General features: G+C 31.6%; 3 protein-coding genes across 3 annotated transcripts in view; 2 read left to right on the forward strand and 1 right to left on the reverse strand.

The window, feature by feature from the left end:
- The first annotated feature begins 2317 nt into the window (after positions 1-2317).
- Positions 2318-2901, forward strand: LOC115884995 (mitochondrial import inner membrane translocase subunit tim16-B-like). Its single transcript, XM_030903736.1, has 2 exons — positions 2318-2656; positions 2712-2901. Exons 1-2 carry the CDS (start codon positions 2427-2429, stop codon positions 2866-2868), a joined length of 387 nt encoding a protein of 128 aa, XP_030759596.1. The 5' UTR covers positions 2318-2426; the 3' UTR covers positions 2869-2901.
- A 53-nt stretch (positions 2902-2954) lies between these two features.
- Positions 2955-3857, reverse strand: LOC115884994 (CDGSH iron-sulfur domain-containing protein 3, mitochondrial). Its single transcript, XM_030903735.1, has 4 exons — positions 3613-3857; positions 3424-3550; positions 3279-3372; positions 2955-3199 (listed from the first exon to the last, which is right to left on the reverse strand). The coding sequence occupies exons 1-4, from the start codon at positions 3688-3690 to the stop codon at positions 3067-3069; spliced, it is 432 nt and encodes a 143-aa protein (XP_030759595.1). The 5' UTR covers positions 3691-3857; the 3' UTR covers positions 2955-3066.
- Positions 3858-4418: 561 nt separating this feature from the next.
- Positions 4419-15930, forward strand: part of LOC115885004 (sperm-associated antigen 6-like) — a 70942-nt gene continuing 59430 nt past the window's right edge. Inside the window, exons 1-4 of the mRNA XM_030903745.1 lie at positions 4419-4621; positions 7038-7195; positions 8401-8532; positions 9703-9982. Of these exons, the coding sequence (XP_030759605.1) occupies positions 4492-4621; positions 7038-7195; positions 8401-8532; positions 9703-9982 (700 nt within the window). The 5' untranslated portion in view covers positions 4419-4491. The remainder of the gene's footprint in view (positions 4622-7037; positions 7196-8400; positions 8533-9702; positions 9983-15930) is intronic.

Below are 15930 nucleotides of genomic sequence, written 5' to 3' on the forward strand. Positions count from 1 at the left end.
ATCTGCAAAACCGTTATAAATTTTGAAATACTCAATACAAAAAATGTTCATTTTTTAATTCTCCATCTATTGAAAAAAATAATATACCCGGTGTTTCTTTTAAAAAACAAAGAAAAATTATTTTATGTTTTAGAAAGTATATTATACAGTATGATCGGAAAAAGACGGCGTCAGCGATGGCTATGAAATGAAGATCGCTGTCATTTCATATGTAAATGTATATGGGAAATGTCATCGATGTTCATTTCATAGCCATCGCTGGACGCCGTTTTTATTCGATCATACGGTATTTACAGCAAAGTAAGTAGGTACGGACCAAAAGTAAATACCTAATATAGTTTTGATTTCAGGACAGTTCTCGTATAACTCGTATCTCGTATAACAAAAAATTGCCGCCAATATTTTTAATTAAAATAATATTAATTGATTTTCGAAAGAGATTACGTTCATAACGTAATCTCGTCTCCAAACGTTAATCACTTATATATCAAATTAAAGCTATTTCTATTCTGTGCATGATATTATATAATGTTGCTTATGAAAAAGTTGCCTCAAATAGGAGTTGTTCAAACAGTATAGGAACCTTTATACAGGTCCGACAATGGTGGGTCGGCCATCTGTAGCTCCTATAATAATGTATGTCATTAAAATGATTTAAATCATTTAAGTCAAAAAAGATTTAAGTATTCTGTCAACTTGCAGCACTGATTTCAAGTCATCAAAAATTCGAATAAACTCTTCAAAATTTTTTTTTTGAATATAATATAATTTATACTATAATAATCAGTTAATTATTCTATGCCTTAAGGCAAAGAATATTATAGTTAACACAAGTTCGTAGTAGAATTGTGGTAGAATTATCTTTGCTTAAGATATGAATAAAAATAAACCACATTTTCTTTCTTGACAAAATGGCGAAGAACATTTTAAATGCTCTCTTAATCAATAGCTCAATTTAATTCGCCATTTAGACATTTTGTAAAGTATATTTTGCCTAATCTATAATAATGTTTATAACCACTTTTATTTCCTAATACAGTATTATGCCCCGTCAGGCCCCGTCATTATGCTTTATTTTAAACTATTTTTTGACACGAGAATTATAACTGCGACTTTACTGCGACCACAAACTGCACCTAGATATCCATTTATGTTTGTTATAATAATATGTTTTAATAAATAAAATGTTTTCTTCAAAGTTACGCTTGGTTTAATCTCTTTCTTCTATATATATCTGTATTGTGTTAGTACTGCATTTTTGTTAGTAAAATAATTTATGTATTTTTTTTAGTGCCTATATATTATCAAAAGTTCTCAGAAATAAACCAGCCTCATAAGTATGAAGACCACTGTCAAACGATATTATTTTATTTTGGGATAATTGTACCGATAATTAATGGCGATTTCGACTGGCTGCACTAAGCCGCACTCAATGCGAACTCGAACATAATTACAATTTCGACTGGTAAGAGCAAAGCAAGAGCAATCTAAAATTGTGTTCGACTCGCGTCGCAGTCGCAGAGTTGCACTGACGACCCGGTGCGGATTGTTTTTTCGTTCAACTGCATCAGAGCAGCTTCGTAAACTAGCACTCAGTGCAATAATTTTGGAACCGTTCATATACACGTTTGGTTCTGTCCAGTTCGCTCCAGCACTGTGCAAGTGCAACTCTTTGAGCAGTTGCTGCCGAACACCGATTGCGATTTTTCGGAGCAATTAACCTATAAAACTACATTTTTAATTTATAGGTTAATTGCTCCGAAAAATCGCTGCTACTTGTCACAGTGCTTTTATTGGAGCAGTCGCAGAGCGTAGCAGCTCCACAAAAATCGCAGACTGGCCCACCTCTAATAATAATCTCATCACATCTGTCAGTGAAATGAGTCAAAAAACATAGGTTACCGTCAATTTATATGTTTTCAATTTCAAATACTCGACGCTCATTGATCATGACGTAATCGTCTTCCTCGACAAAATACGGCATATTTTCCTACATAGCCCGCTATAGGGAGTTGAATATCCTTCTTCTATATATCCTTGGCTATAGGTCTAGGAAAGGGTTGGGTATAAAATTATGATAGTAAATTTTAGATATCCAACGGTCGAATAGAGAGTGAATTCCAGAGGTGAATTCCTACAGTTTATAAATATTACCCATATTTACTTCAAACATCGAGCAGTTTATTGAAATTAACGGTAAATTTTATAAAGAACATTTTTCAAATATGCATATGATACAAAAAAAATCAAAGTTCATTATGTCATGTAGTAAATACGACTTACGTAATAAATAAAAATATGTGATATTTTACCCATCTCTAATCTCAATGACAACTTAAAGACATCCGAAAGGCATTTCAAATTTTGAGGCTATGTAATATTTAAAGTTTAAATTTTAAAAGTTTAAATGCAAAAATTATATAGGAATGGCAAAATACCTTGCTCAACTAATAGTCGCCGGTGCACAAGTTGTGGGTAAAGCTTTTGCTAGAGCGATTAGACAAGAAATAGAAGCATCTCAACAAGCTGCTCAAAGATTGAATAATGCCAAAACTAGGACCGAAAGAGTAGTAAATCAAAAACTAGGACTATCTTTAGAAGAAGCTAAACAAATATTAAATATTACAAAATTAACTAGAGAGGAAATTGATGAAAGGTGTCTTATTATATCTCTCTGTGAATTGTATTATCTGAAAATACTATCTTTTTAGGTATAACACCCTATTTAAGGCAAATGAAAAAACCTCTTTATATTTACAGTCAAAAATTGTTAGAGCCAAAGAAAGATTAGAGCATGAGCTCTCGAATCCACAGGAAAATGCGAAGCAGAGAAGTAAAGAAGATATTAGTAGTGGTAATCCAACATAGTTAATAAAATTTATTAAAGTAGTAAAATGTTTATCCATTTGTTTTCTTTCTACTTGTATGTTATTTCACTAAGACAAAAAAACACATTCTCAAGATATATTTTATTAAGGTTTATAGCTTACAAACACTACACAATTTTGAACTTTAAAGTTAGGTGTATTTCAATTACAGTATTTTAACTTTTTAGAATATTTATTGTTAGCGAATAGTTGAGCTACCTTCCTGTACCACAGGAGTCTTATGCGTTCCATCACAAAAGGGTCTAGAACTTGTTTGCTTACAATTACACAGCCAATATTCTTTGGTTTCTTCTACTACAAATCTAATTGGTCTAAAAATTCAGATTTTACTTTTATTTATGGCATATCAATATATAATAAGATTTATAAAGTATAGTTTTCATTCCTTACTTCTGTTTAATTTTTAATTGTTCGTTTTTATGTGTACCATCACAGAATGGTTGCCTGTGGCTTCTTCCACATAAACACCATGAATAACGTCTTCCTATAATTATAGTATATAAATCAATTCTCTTTATAATATTTTATATCAAACCTGCTTCTAAAGTTATCCTAAAGGGTTTCTTGTCGTATACAATTCCATTATCACTTTGATGATCAGCCGAAATGATTCCTTCTAATTTGTTTTTTGGTATTTCAGAGGGCCCCTTTGAACTATAAAACTAATTTTTAAAAAACTATTTAGATAATTACATATTATTAAGGTATCTTTAACAGTTTTTACCCGTCTAAGCATACTAAATGTGTAACCAGGATACATTTTTGAATTCAATACCACTTTTAAGGACATATTTATTTGCATATAAAAACCGTTTATCTGCTGTTGTGTTTCCAGTAGCTACGCAAACTTATACTAAATTATTCTTACTTCTTTTATTAAACGTTTTAAAAACCGTAGTACAAGAATCCAATCAACCATAAAAAATTGGAAAAAAATCAAGGTTATGTCGTGGTTTATGTCATATGTCATGTTTATGTTTCCAAATGACAGCCCAAAGAGGTTATTTCTTGTCAAGGTAGAGTTTAAAAATATATTATGGATCAATCGCGTTAAGCCATCGCCATAATTACGTGGGCGCTTACGTCACTCAAAGACCTTCTTAAATGTGTTACATTATTTATTAACTCGCTTTATTTAGTAAAATCAATAAATACTTTTAATGAAATCTAATTTTTATCTATTAGTTTTACATATTTATATATGAATAATCTACAACTATTTAATAACTTGATTGGCGTTCAAAATAGTTATAATGAGTTGAGCGCCTGTTTCATTTTTTTAATGGATTTGTCTCAAAATTTTGATTCCAAGTTTGTATTTTTAGGTATTTTTAAACGAACGTATTTTATATTCAGCTTTATGTTTAATACTACATCAGTAATTTATTGATTGATTATTATTTTCCAGCTATATCACCATAGAAATTAAAGTATAATATTTATTAAATAATAATACCGCAGTTAACAATCTTAAAGGTAGGTAATCCTCTAGAGGTATTTGAACACTAAAAACACCTGCTTGATTAATGTTTGTCATTTATATATTTACATTATATGTTCAACCGTTTTCAACTTGTCAACTATCAAGAATTAAGTTTAGAAAATGACCAGCCGATCTATACTGCAAGTGTTTGAAGACTTTCAAAAGGCCCGATTAACATTTTCACAGACGATAGCAGACTTGGCTTTGAGGCCGCAGAATGTTCAAATTATGAAAAATGCAAATGTTTTAGGTAAATTAAATTATCATTTTTCTATTTTCATAAGCATTTAATTATTATGATTCTTTAAAACGAATTTGTGAAATTATCATTAGATCTCAAGTTACTATTACTTGTTATCTTAAGTTAAAACTGGACAATTTCAAGATTTTAAAAATTGTGATTTTATATATGTAACTTCAACTGTCCTACCATAGACTAATTTGAGTCTGCAGTCAAAATAAAACAGAAAAAAAAAAGTTTAGTTAAAATACATTGTTACTAAGAGTTTAATGAAATATGCTATTTCGATAATTTTTAATTAAAAAACCTATATATTTTACATACTGCTTTTTACATTTCCACTCGTTATTAAAAATATATTATTTTTTCGCTCAGGGTTTGTTCACCATTTTGTCAAGTAATTGAAAATTTTCCAATTTGTCGTTTGAATAATTGAAAACATTTCTAGAATTATATGTACAGCTTATTAGTTTACACTATTATGTATATTATATTAAATAGTGGTTCTAAAATATATAAGAATGCATACTACTATATCTGTAGAAGATCATTAAGAAATGTTTAGGAGGAAAGAAAACATTACTAAGATATTATTAATTACTTTGTTTATTCAGTTTTCCACATTTTTTAGTTATTTTTGTTTGTGCCTGTTTCAATTGCCTATTAAAATATATTTTTTTACCTTTACTTTAGTTCACAAGCGACATTTTAAAACTAACAAAAAATACTATAAAAAAAATTAATAAACCCGATAATTGCAGAAAACACCGAGGTGTGACGTTGTTGCTGTTATTTCTATCAATCTGTAGATCTCCAAAATAGTTATACAGGGTGGCGCAGCTCATTCGCATCGGTTGATTATACAAAAACGCAAAGATGTAGAAACAAAATATTTAATGGGTATATACAGGTTGTTAATTTGTTTTTTACTCGAGGCAAGAGCTTTATGGTTGAAATATGGCAACCTCGACCCGCTGGTCGAGAGACGACGCGACGGGACGAGTCGACAGCTTAGCTTAGTACTCATTTGGAATGTAGGCAGTGTTGCCATTCTGTTCCCCAATAAGTAACCGTCCAGTTAACAATCTGTATAGGAAGGCAATGTGCATAATTTTAAATTATTTTGAAATATACAGGGTATGTCAGAACTAAGACCCAACCAAAGTTAAATTTTTTTCTTATGAAACACCCGGTATTTTATTTCATATTTGGATCCATGGACACAAAATTAGGCATTTATTATAACGGTTAAATATGATTACACCTTTTGGTTTTTGTGATATTTTAAGATATTTAAAAAAGTAAATTGCTATAAATTTTAAATAAAGTCCATAAACTAATTTTGATTTTGAATATATAGCTACTAACAGTCACTAGAAACTTGCCATGACGACATTTTAGCCCTCTTGGTTGCCATTGTATTGAAAAATTGCTCTCTATTCAAAATCTGAGCTAAATAGGTATAGGAAACCTTAATATAGTTAGAAAGAACATTTGAATCTGCTTCGATTTATTTTAAAAAATACAGCGTGTTGTATTTCAAATAACGAAGTTTTTATGTAAAATATATATTTATATTAGACCAGCAATTTTTGATACCCCTGTATACATTAAACGAAGCAATCAAATTTTTCAGTAGAGTGTATTTATTTGACTTAAAAGTCAGCGCAAGAATTAATTCTGAAAAGCAATGTACAGAGTATTGACAATCTTTTTTATTGTAGCATGCATATTTAAATATCTTAAAATTATACCGTATGATCGAGAAAAAACGGCGTCAGCGATGGCTATGGAATGAAGATCGCTGTCATTTTATATGTAAATTTATATGGGAAATGTCATTGATGTTCATTTCCCAGCCAACTGGACGCCGTTTTTTTTCGATCATACGGTATTATATTTAACCGTTATAATACATCCCTAATTTTGTGTTCATGGATCCAAATATGAAATAAAATACCGAAGAAAAAATATAACTTTGGTATTAATCTTATTAGTTCTGAAACACATTATATATTTCAAAATAAATTTGAATTGTGCACATTGCGTCCCCACATATACAGTACGTCTGTCCGTTCTGTAGCTACCGGGTATCCGTGAGAGGGGAAACGATATTCTCTCCATGTTTTTCGTAAAAAATTAGACGACGCGTCCCATCAATAAAAATTCGGCAAATTTGCAAGTAGCCAATAAAATGAGTGGGCGCAGCGATTTGCGGTGACGTACTCGTCATGTCGACGTATAAAATATATTGTTGTTTATTTAAATGTTTTTTGTCCGCATTCCTTTCATAGACACAGATCCAGCAGACGTACTGTAACCATAAAATATTTTGTTTCTACATCTTTCCGTTTGTAATGTAATTTTTTATTTTTATATGTTTTTTTTTGTTATTGAAGGAATAAGAAATAGTAATTCTTTCTAGATCTGCTAAAACCGCTTATAAACGATATTATTCCCTCCGTAAGGCAATGCGCTTCGATAGCCCTGGGACGTTTAGTTCACAACGATTCTGAAATTGCAACTGAACTGATAGAAACTGGACTACTTCCGATCTTATTACAGAATGCATCATCGGGAAATGTATGTAGGTGACCAAGGTAGTAAACACAGATAATATATAACTATATAATATATATTATCTGTAATAGTAAAGCATGTTAAGTAGATTCTAAAATATATGCATATTTATCTAACTGTAAATAAAGATACATTTGTGTATACTTAACTTGCTCTTTTTGACCATATATGGTAATAGCAAAACCATTTCCGATGCACGTGATCAACTTTGAGTGACAAGCGATGCCGACAGCGTAGCCAGATTGTGATGGATTTATGAGATGAATCTTAATTTAAAATTAACAACATATTTATTATATCATTTTTTTAAAGAGTTTTACGTTTTATTTTTAATAACTAATATTTTAGTGATTAATTAATTTATTTGTTTTATAGCTTATTTTACTTATACATATTGGCAAAAACTAGTCCATTATGAAGATTATTATAAGCGTTATTGTGGGTTATTTATTTATTGATGTACATCTTACAACGCAATAAGTGGTAATAACAAGTAAGAGGGTGCTATTAATGCACAAATTTAATAAACACTAACTTTGAAAGTGGTGTAATGTGCTTATCAATCAAACTAACTTTTCTGACTGCAGTCAAGGGTAATAAAGGACCTTTATTGTCCCATTATCGTTCAAAATAGTTTAAAAAAGGGGAAGCTACAAGTTCTTTGTTTCGACTGTTTAAATGCTTCGGCATATTTTCACACACAAATTTCAAGAAATGCAATACAAAAAACTCGAAAATTTAGTTCTTAAAAGAACTGCTTGTGCTTGAAAGTGCAATTTTTAAAAAAAGGCTATGAAAATAGGCAAAAAACGAAAATTACTCACAAAGATTCAACAACACGATATACAAAATAATGACTGACACTAGGATAATTGTCAAATAATAAAGGACAACATTGCTGAACACGGCGCAATGTGACCAACATAGCGATAATAAAATTCGGTTTAAACTAATTTTTGCAGCTTTAATCTAAATAAAATATCTGTTACAATAGTTTGCTCTATAAAGTAAAATGAAGAGTTTCTTGGTATCTTAAATTATACAACAAATTTAAACATTTTTCCAAAATTTCATTTAGTCAGGTTTATATATAGACTTTAGTGTCAATGTCGATATGATTGATGACCTGCATCTGAAAATGTTTTGGGATTACAATATTTATATAGTTCTAACTCTGATTTTATTCAATTAATATATATATTTTTTAGAAATATCAGAAAACTGCTGTATTGTTTGTACTTCGGTCTATTTGCAAGCATAACGAGAGGATGGCAGAAATTATTGTAAAAAGTGGAGGTTTACAAACATTCATATTTTGTCTCGAAGACTTCGAGCTTTCGGTAGGTTCATATACATTTTCATTTCCAGTGATTTCCATGTGAAAATAACACTCTAGCGTTGAGATAAAATTAATATACTGTATTTTTTGTTAGAGTCAGAGTTTATTCATAGAGAATCCCAACTACAGAATAATTGAAGACATGAGTGGGTAAAGGTGTCTTGTCGCTTTTTTAAAGTTTCGAGTAAATCGGCAAACACGTCTAAAAATTATTGATGGTGTACAGTACGTCTGCTGGATCTGTGTCTACGAAAGGAATGCGGACAAAAAACATTTAAATAAACAGCAATATATTTTATACGTCGACTTGACGAGTACGTCACCGCAAATCGCTCCGCCCACGCGTATTTATCTAACTGTCTTTATCTAACTCACTTTATTGGCTACTTGCAAATTTGTCGAATTTTTATTGATGGGACGCGTCGTCTAATTTTTTACGAAAAACATCGAGAGAATATCGTTTCCCCTCTCACGGATACCCCGTAGCTACAGAATGGACAGACGTACTGTATGTGACATAACACCTTTATCACCTACTTCACCTAGGATATTCTTTATGGTATTTATATTTGATATTTACAGTCCATTGGAGGATAGATCTGCCAAAGGGATGTTGAAATACTGAATAAAATTGATTTTTAAAAAAATGCGACATGACACCTCTATCAACTCATCATTTCTTCAATTATAGGTCATTCCCTTTGTCATTCCAAATAAACTTTTAGTCACGTGACTAAGCTTAACCGGCACATCGTTGTCTACTTTTATAGATTTTCTTTTAATTTAAATATTTTAGGCAACAAAAATAAATTAATTATAAATATATAAACAGTCATTATTTACTTCAACAAAACTCACCTCTTAAACAAGCATTTAAGGGACATAAGGGGCCATTACTAATTACTACCGCTTTCCCGTTCAAAATATTGTAATAATGTTGTCATGAGTTTTTTGCAACGATTATTAAGCTATCTTGTGTGTTAAAGTGTCAAAACGACAATGACAATGTCAGGAAATAAATAAATAATCGTGGCAACTTAACCTGAATTCCCAGTAATTTAGAGTCTCTAATCTCCAACGTGAGACCCACTCTTGGATAAAATTTAATTTGTACTTTATAGAATATAATTCGCAAAATATCCATAACAATATTATGATGAGTATGTTTTAGGTAAAAGAATCGGCAGCTTGGGGAGTAGGGTACATAGCAAGACATAGTAAACAAATGGCTCAAGAATGCGTTAATCAGGGTGTCCTACCACTATTGATGCTTTGTTTGCAAGAACCTGAATTGAGCGTAAAGCAAATAGCCACTAGCGCCATTACCGACATAGCTAAGCACACTGAAGATTTAGCTATGTGCGTTGTTGATGCTGGAATTGCACCTTATTTGGTAAAGAACTTACATAATAGTGACGAAAAGTTGAAAAAACAGTCCCTAGCTGCACTAAGTAAGTAAATTGGTACTGAAACATCATTGTCTTCTTTAATGCTTCAGATTATTATATTTTAACGAAACTTGCAATGTGATTATGAAATAATATACCATGTGATCGAAAAAAAAACGGCTTGGAGATGATAATCAATCGAATCGATGATATTCACCATATAAATTTATTGTAATCGCAAAACATTTTCCGATGCACAATCATATCGACATTGATGCCGACATTGAAGTCTGTAAATCTGACTAAATGAAATTTTGGCAAAAATATTTAAATTTTTTGTATAATTATATATTATATACCGAGCAGGTCTTCATTTCACCTTATAGCGCAAATGATTGTAACAGATATTTTATTTAGATTAAAGCTGCAAAAATTAGTTTAAACCGAATTTTATGATCGCTATATTGGTCACACTGCACCGTTTTCAGCAAGGTTGTCGTTTATTATTTGACAATTATCCTAATATCAGTCATTATTTTGTATATCGTGTTGTTGAATCTTTTTGTTTAGTAATTCTCGTTTTTTGGCCTATTTTCATAGTTTTTTTTTAAATTGTACTTTTAAGCACAAACAGTTCTTTTAAGAACTAAATTTTCGAGTTTTTGTATTGCATTTCTTGAAATTGTATGTTGAAAATATGCCGAAGCATTTAAACAGTCGAAGCAAAGAGCTTGTAGCTTCCCTGATAAACTATTTTGAACGAGAATGTGACAATAAAGGTCCTTTATTACCCTTGACTGCAGTCAGAGAAATAAGTTTGATTGATAGGCACATTACACCACTTTCAAAGTTATTTCTAATTTCTACGTTAGTTTTTATTAAATTCTGTGATTATTATTAGTTTGTGCATTAATAGCACCCTCTTCTTGTTACCACTTATGGCGTTGTAAAATGTACATTAATAAATAAATAAATAAATAACCCATAATAACGCTTAGAATAATCTTCATATTGGGCTAGTTTTTGCCAATATGTAATAAGTAAAATAAGCTATTAAACAAATAAATCATATAGATCTTAATAACTTGAAATTAATTAAACAAGTCTCAAATTACAGGCAATTAGATGCATATGACAGCATCAGAATTAATCAATGTAAAGATAGTATGAACAGAGACAACGGTCCAATTCCTTCAAGTTCTTTGTTCCTACCACTCTAGTGGCGGAAATCTAACTGTTACGCTCGGTGGGTTCGACTCGGTTGGCTAGATCTTGCCACGCCCACTCTGTGCCCACTGAGCGAGTATATAAACGCTCCAATTGTAGATTGTATTTTAGTTTATAATCATCTGCTGATGATGCTAACATGGTTAGCGAAACGCGCGACCAGTGTAAAAGTAAAAGTGTTTTGGTGTATTGTGGTGATTTAGGGTTTTATTTTGCTGTGTAACACCAAAGGTTCCAACCCGCAACTGTAATCTTCGATGGCTTCACGGTCAACGGAACTGAATCTTTATCGTAAGTTTAGTACTAAGATTAGGTTATTAGGAGCAGATATTTGGTTTCTTAAATCATGCAAAGCCAATTCAGTTTATCCTAGTTTTATTAAAGTTGATATTCCAAAAAGTAACGTTAGTGATAAGGTAGAGAAAATTGCAAGACAAAAATGGCTTGATTTAGAAATCAAATTTCTGTATAGTAAACGAAGTATGCTTGATATTGAAGCCTATGGACTTTACAAAAAACTTACTTATAAGCTAACTAATGTAGAGTATGAATGTTGGTGTCTCTTTCAGAGAAATATGTTTGTGGTTATCAATTCAAAATGTGTTAAGAAAATGTCCATTTTGAATAATAAGTTTAAAAAATTAAAAAGCTCTAAAAACAAACACGTTTTCCAGAGAGACAAACATAGTAGAGAATCTTTCTTCGCAGACTTTTGATAAACATGAGCTCAGTTTATTAAACAAAGGTTTAAAGTTTGCATTGCCCAACTCTGGTAGCGCTATGGAGGAAATTGTCGTTGGTGTTGAAACTGCTATTCAGCACTTACCCGAGGCTTCTAAGGTATTTACAAGAGAGGCTTGTAGAAATCAATTATCAAAAAATATCGTTTCAAGTATATCATTAAAATCTAACAAGGAGCACAAGATTGTCAAGAGTTTGCGAAACAAAGATTGTTTCTACCTAAAAGCTGATAAGGGAAATAAGGTTGTTATATTAGATAAAAAAGACTATTACGATAAGGTTAACAACTTAATCGATAATGGTCCTTACATAAATTTGAAAAAGAATCCTTTGTCTAAGATGGTAACAGATGTTAAAAAAACTTTAAAAGAATGTAACAACCTTATTGATTTTTCTTTAAAGAGAAAATTGCAAGTATCATTACCAAAATTGTATGCGTTGCCAAAAATTCATTAACCGGACAAGTCTATGCGCCCAATTGTTTCGGCTGTAGGTTCTCCGACTTATAATTTGGCAAAATGGTTATCAAGGGAATTCGAAAATTTACCTAATCATGAACCTTCTTTTTCAGTTATAAATAATATTGAATTCATTAATAAAATTAAGAATATAACATTGCATGAAGGTGAAATTTTGGTGTCCTTTGATGTACCTTCGTTGTTCCCAAGTGTTCCAATTCCACATACTTTAGGCTACTTGAAGGAATTACTGAACGCAAATGGTCTCGACAACAAAACTGTGATTGAATATATTGAGCTTACATCGTTATGTATGAAACAAAATTGTTTTCAATTTAATAACAACTTTTTTGAACAGCGGGAAGGTACAGCAATGGGTAATCCATTTTCTCCATTTTTGGCTAATTTATTCATGAGCAGGTTTGAAGTGGAGGCTAACAATCAATTTGAGTATTTTCCAAGAGTATGGTTTAGGTATGTGGATGATATTTTGTTGTTTTTGATACACATTCAGACATCATAGATAATTTTATTTCTAAATTAAATAATCGTTTTCCTTCCATTAAATTTACAGATGAAATTGAGAACAACGACAGATTACCATTTCTAGATGTATTAGTTATTAGAAATACTAATAATTGCCTGGAATTTGATATCTGTAGAAAAAATACCACTACACGCAGATATATTCCTAATGAATCATATCATAGTATTGAACATAAAATGGCTAGTTTAAATTTCTTAGTTCATAAATTACTTAGTTTTCCACTTTCCAGCGAAAGATATGGAATAGAAAGAGATTACATTAGGAATGTAGCTTAGTGTAATGGATTTTCTCCTTCACTAGTTGATAAAATAATTAGAAAACGTAGGTATAGGTTAATGATTTCTGAATTTGACTTTTCAAGTGGAGAAAGATACTTCAAAATATTTTTCAATACCGTTTGATAGACAGTTATCCCGTGGTCTAAAAGGAATTTTTAAGAATGTCAATTATAAACTTGTGTATAGTGCTAATAATAAATTACAACAATTATTAGGTAATCCAAAGGATAAAACACCTCTACTGGAAAGGTCGGGTATTTATGAAATTTCTTGTAAAGATTGTAATCAGAAATATGTTGGGCATACTAGAAGATCAATATTAACTAGATTTAAAGAACATTTAGCTCAGATAAGATATGGTAGGCCGGATAAATCTTGCGTTGCCGAACATATTGTTGATAAAGAACATTCTATGGATCTTAATAACTGAAAATTAATTAAACAAGTCTCAAATTACAGGCAATTAGATGAATATGAAAGCATCAGAATTAATAAATGTAAAGATAGTATGAACAGAGACAACGGTCCAATTCCTTCAAGTTCTTTGTGCCTACTACTCTAGTGGCGAAAATCTAACTGTTACCCTCGGTGGGTACTGACTCGGTTGGCTAGATCTTGCCACGCCCACTCTGTGCCCTCTGAGCGAGTATACAAACGCTCCAATTGTAGATTGTATTTTAGTTTATAATCATCTACTGATGATGCTAACATGGTTAGCGAAACGCGCGTCCAGTGTAAAAGTAAAAGTGTTTTGGTGTATTGTGGTGATTTTGTGTTTTATTTTGCTGTGTAACACCAAAGGTTCCAGCCCTCAACTGTAAATAAATCAATTATTTACTAAAATATTAGTTATTAAATTAAAAATAAAACGTAAAAATCTTTAAAAAATGATATAATAAATATATTGTTTGTCACTTTTAAATTAAGATTCATCTCATAAATCCATCACAATCTGGCAGCGCTATCGTCATCGCTTGTCACTCTAAGTTGATCACGTACATCGGAAATTGTTTTGCGAATACCATATCTACATATTATTATATTTTTGTTGCGTTCCGACTGGATAATCAACAGTCTGTTTAACTAATGAGAGAAATTTATTAACACAAAATAGGAACACTAAAAATTATTTATCACTATACTAATAAAACTTACTAAAATACTAAAATGTCTCTATTAAGCATAAGTGCGATCAAAACTCGAATATGGCGATATCATCTGGAATCCATTTTATGAAAATCATAAAAAAATATTAGAGAATGTTCAGATGCTATTTTTAAAACTTCTGTCCTACAGATCGACTGGATTATCAGGATCCGCAGAAAAGCTTCCTTAAATAGGAATAAGGAATAATAACTACAGCGTTATTTGAAAAAGATTTTGATTTTTTATATTTTTAAAAACTATACCGGATGCGTCTCAAAAGTGGCTCACCCCTATAACTTTTTTATTTTATTCAGATAAAAAATCGAGATTTGCTATCTTAGAAATATGACTTAAATTAGGATTAATTGACATATTCAATTGTTTTCGGTCACTTCCTGTTTTACCGGAAATGACTACGACTTTTGATTTTTAAATGGCACCCTCGGTATTTTGTTACCGTAGTAAATACCAATTGTCAATATATGTCAACATTTTCGAATATGATTTATTTGAAATTGCAACATGCGATTCATAAGGACAATTTGACTCGAAATACCAAGTGTGTGGTACCAAATTATTCGTAAAAAAATGCTTTTTCCAAATATGCTAATGAGCCACCCTCGTTCCATTTGAAAAAATTAAGATATGATTAAAAATACGATTTGACTCTAAAAACTTTAGACGTTCAAATCTATTTTTCCGAGGCTCCTTGATTAAAAGATGGTGTTTTTAACATAGCCATGGCACTTGTTATCGTATATCGATATGGTACTAAATATGCCCCTCCCTAGTTATAATTCAAATTTGGCGCCTTGCCTTGACGGGAAAAGCGGTAAGGAAGTAGGAGGAGGGAGGAGCCTAACGACTCGCTTCGAAGACAACGACGCGCCAAGTTTCGAGGCCGGCCGAGGTTGGAAAAATGTGCGAAATAAATAGTTTTTATTGAAACTGTTGTGACTCTCAATAAATCAAAAACCGACGAAAAGCATTCTTCGTATACATGGCGCCCAACAGCGTGGAGCCGAAGCTGGAGAATTGCTGCTAACAAAATGGAATTGTTCAAGGTTGTCGACGAGACGCCCAAGCTTCCCGAGAACAAGAATGGCGGTGATTTTCTGGACTTTTCTGTTTTCGAAAAGCAGAGTTCCCACTCCCACAACCCCTTTCAAAGAATCAACGGACAGCAGTGACCAGTTGAGTCAATCAGACGTGGATGAAGAACAACATAATTATGGTATCCGAACGCCAGCGCAGAGGAATCAACCCTCTACACCCTGTAGGTTCTGTGGACGCCTACATTTTCATCGTGAGTGCCCAGAGAATCCTTACAGACCGGAAAACTGGAGCTGGGCTGGAAGCGACCCCCACCAGTTGAATCCGGCCAACAACTATCCAACACAATCATCGAGAAACTAGCACTAAGAAGTCGTTTCCAAATTGTGAATGGAGTAAGTACACAATCGCATCTTCCTAGAATAAAAATTAAAATTCATAATAAAGTTATTTTCGCACTTTTAGATTCTGGAGCTAGCGTAAATCTTATATATCTAAATGTTTTACCTAATCTTAATTATAACAAAAGTAACCAAGATTTTATTTTAACTTGTTATGACA

The sequence above is a fragment of the Sitophilus oryzae genome, unplaced genomic scaffold (genome assembly GCF_002938485.1).
Source record: "Sitophilus oryzae breed Bouriz unplaced genomic scaffold, Soryzae_2.0 scaffold_359_pilon_pilon, whole genome shotgun sequence".
Classification (NCBI taxonomy): domain Eukaryota; kingdom Metazoa; phylum Arthropoda; class Insecta; order Coleoptera; family Curculionidae; genus Sitophilus; species Sitophilus oryzae.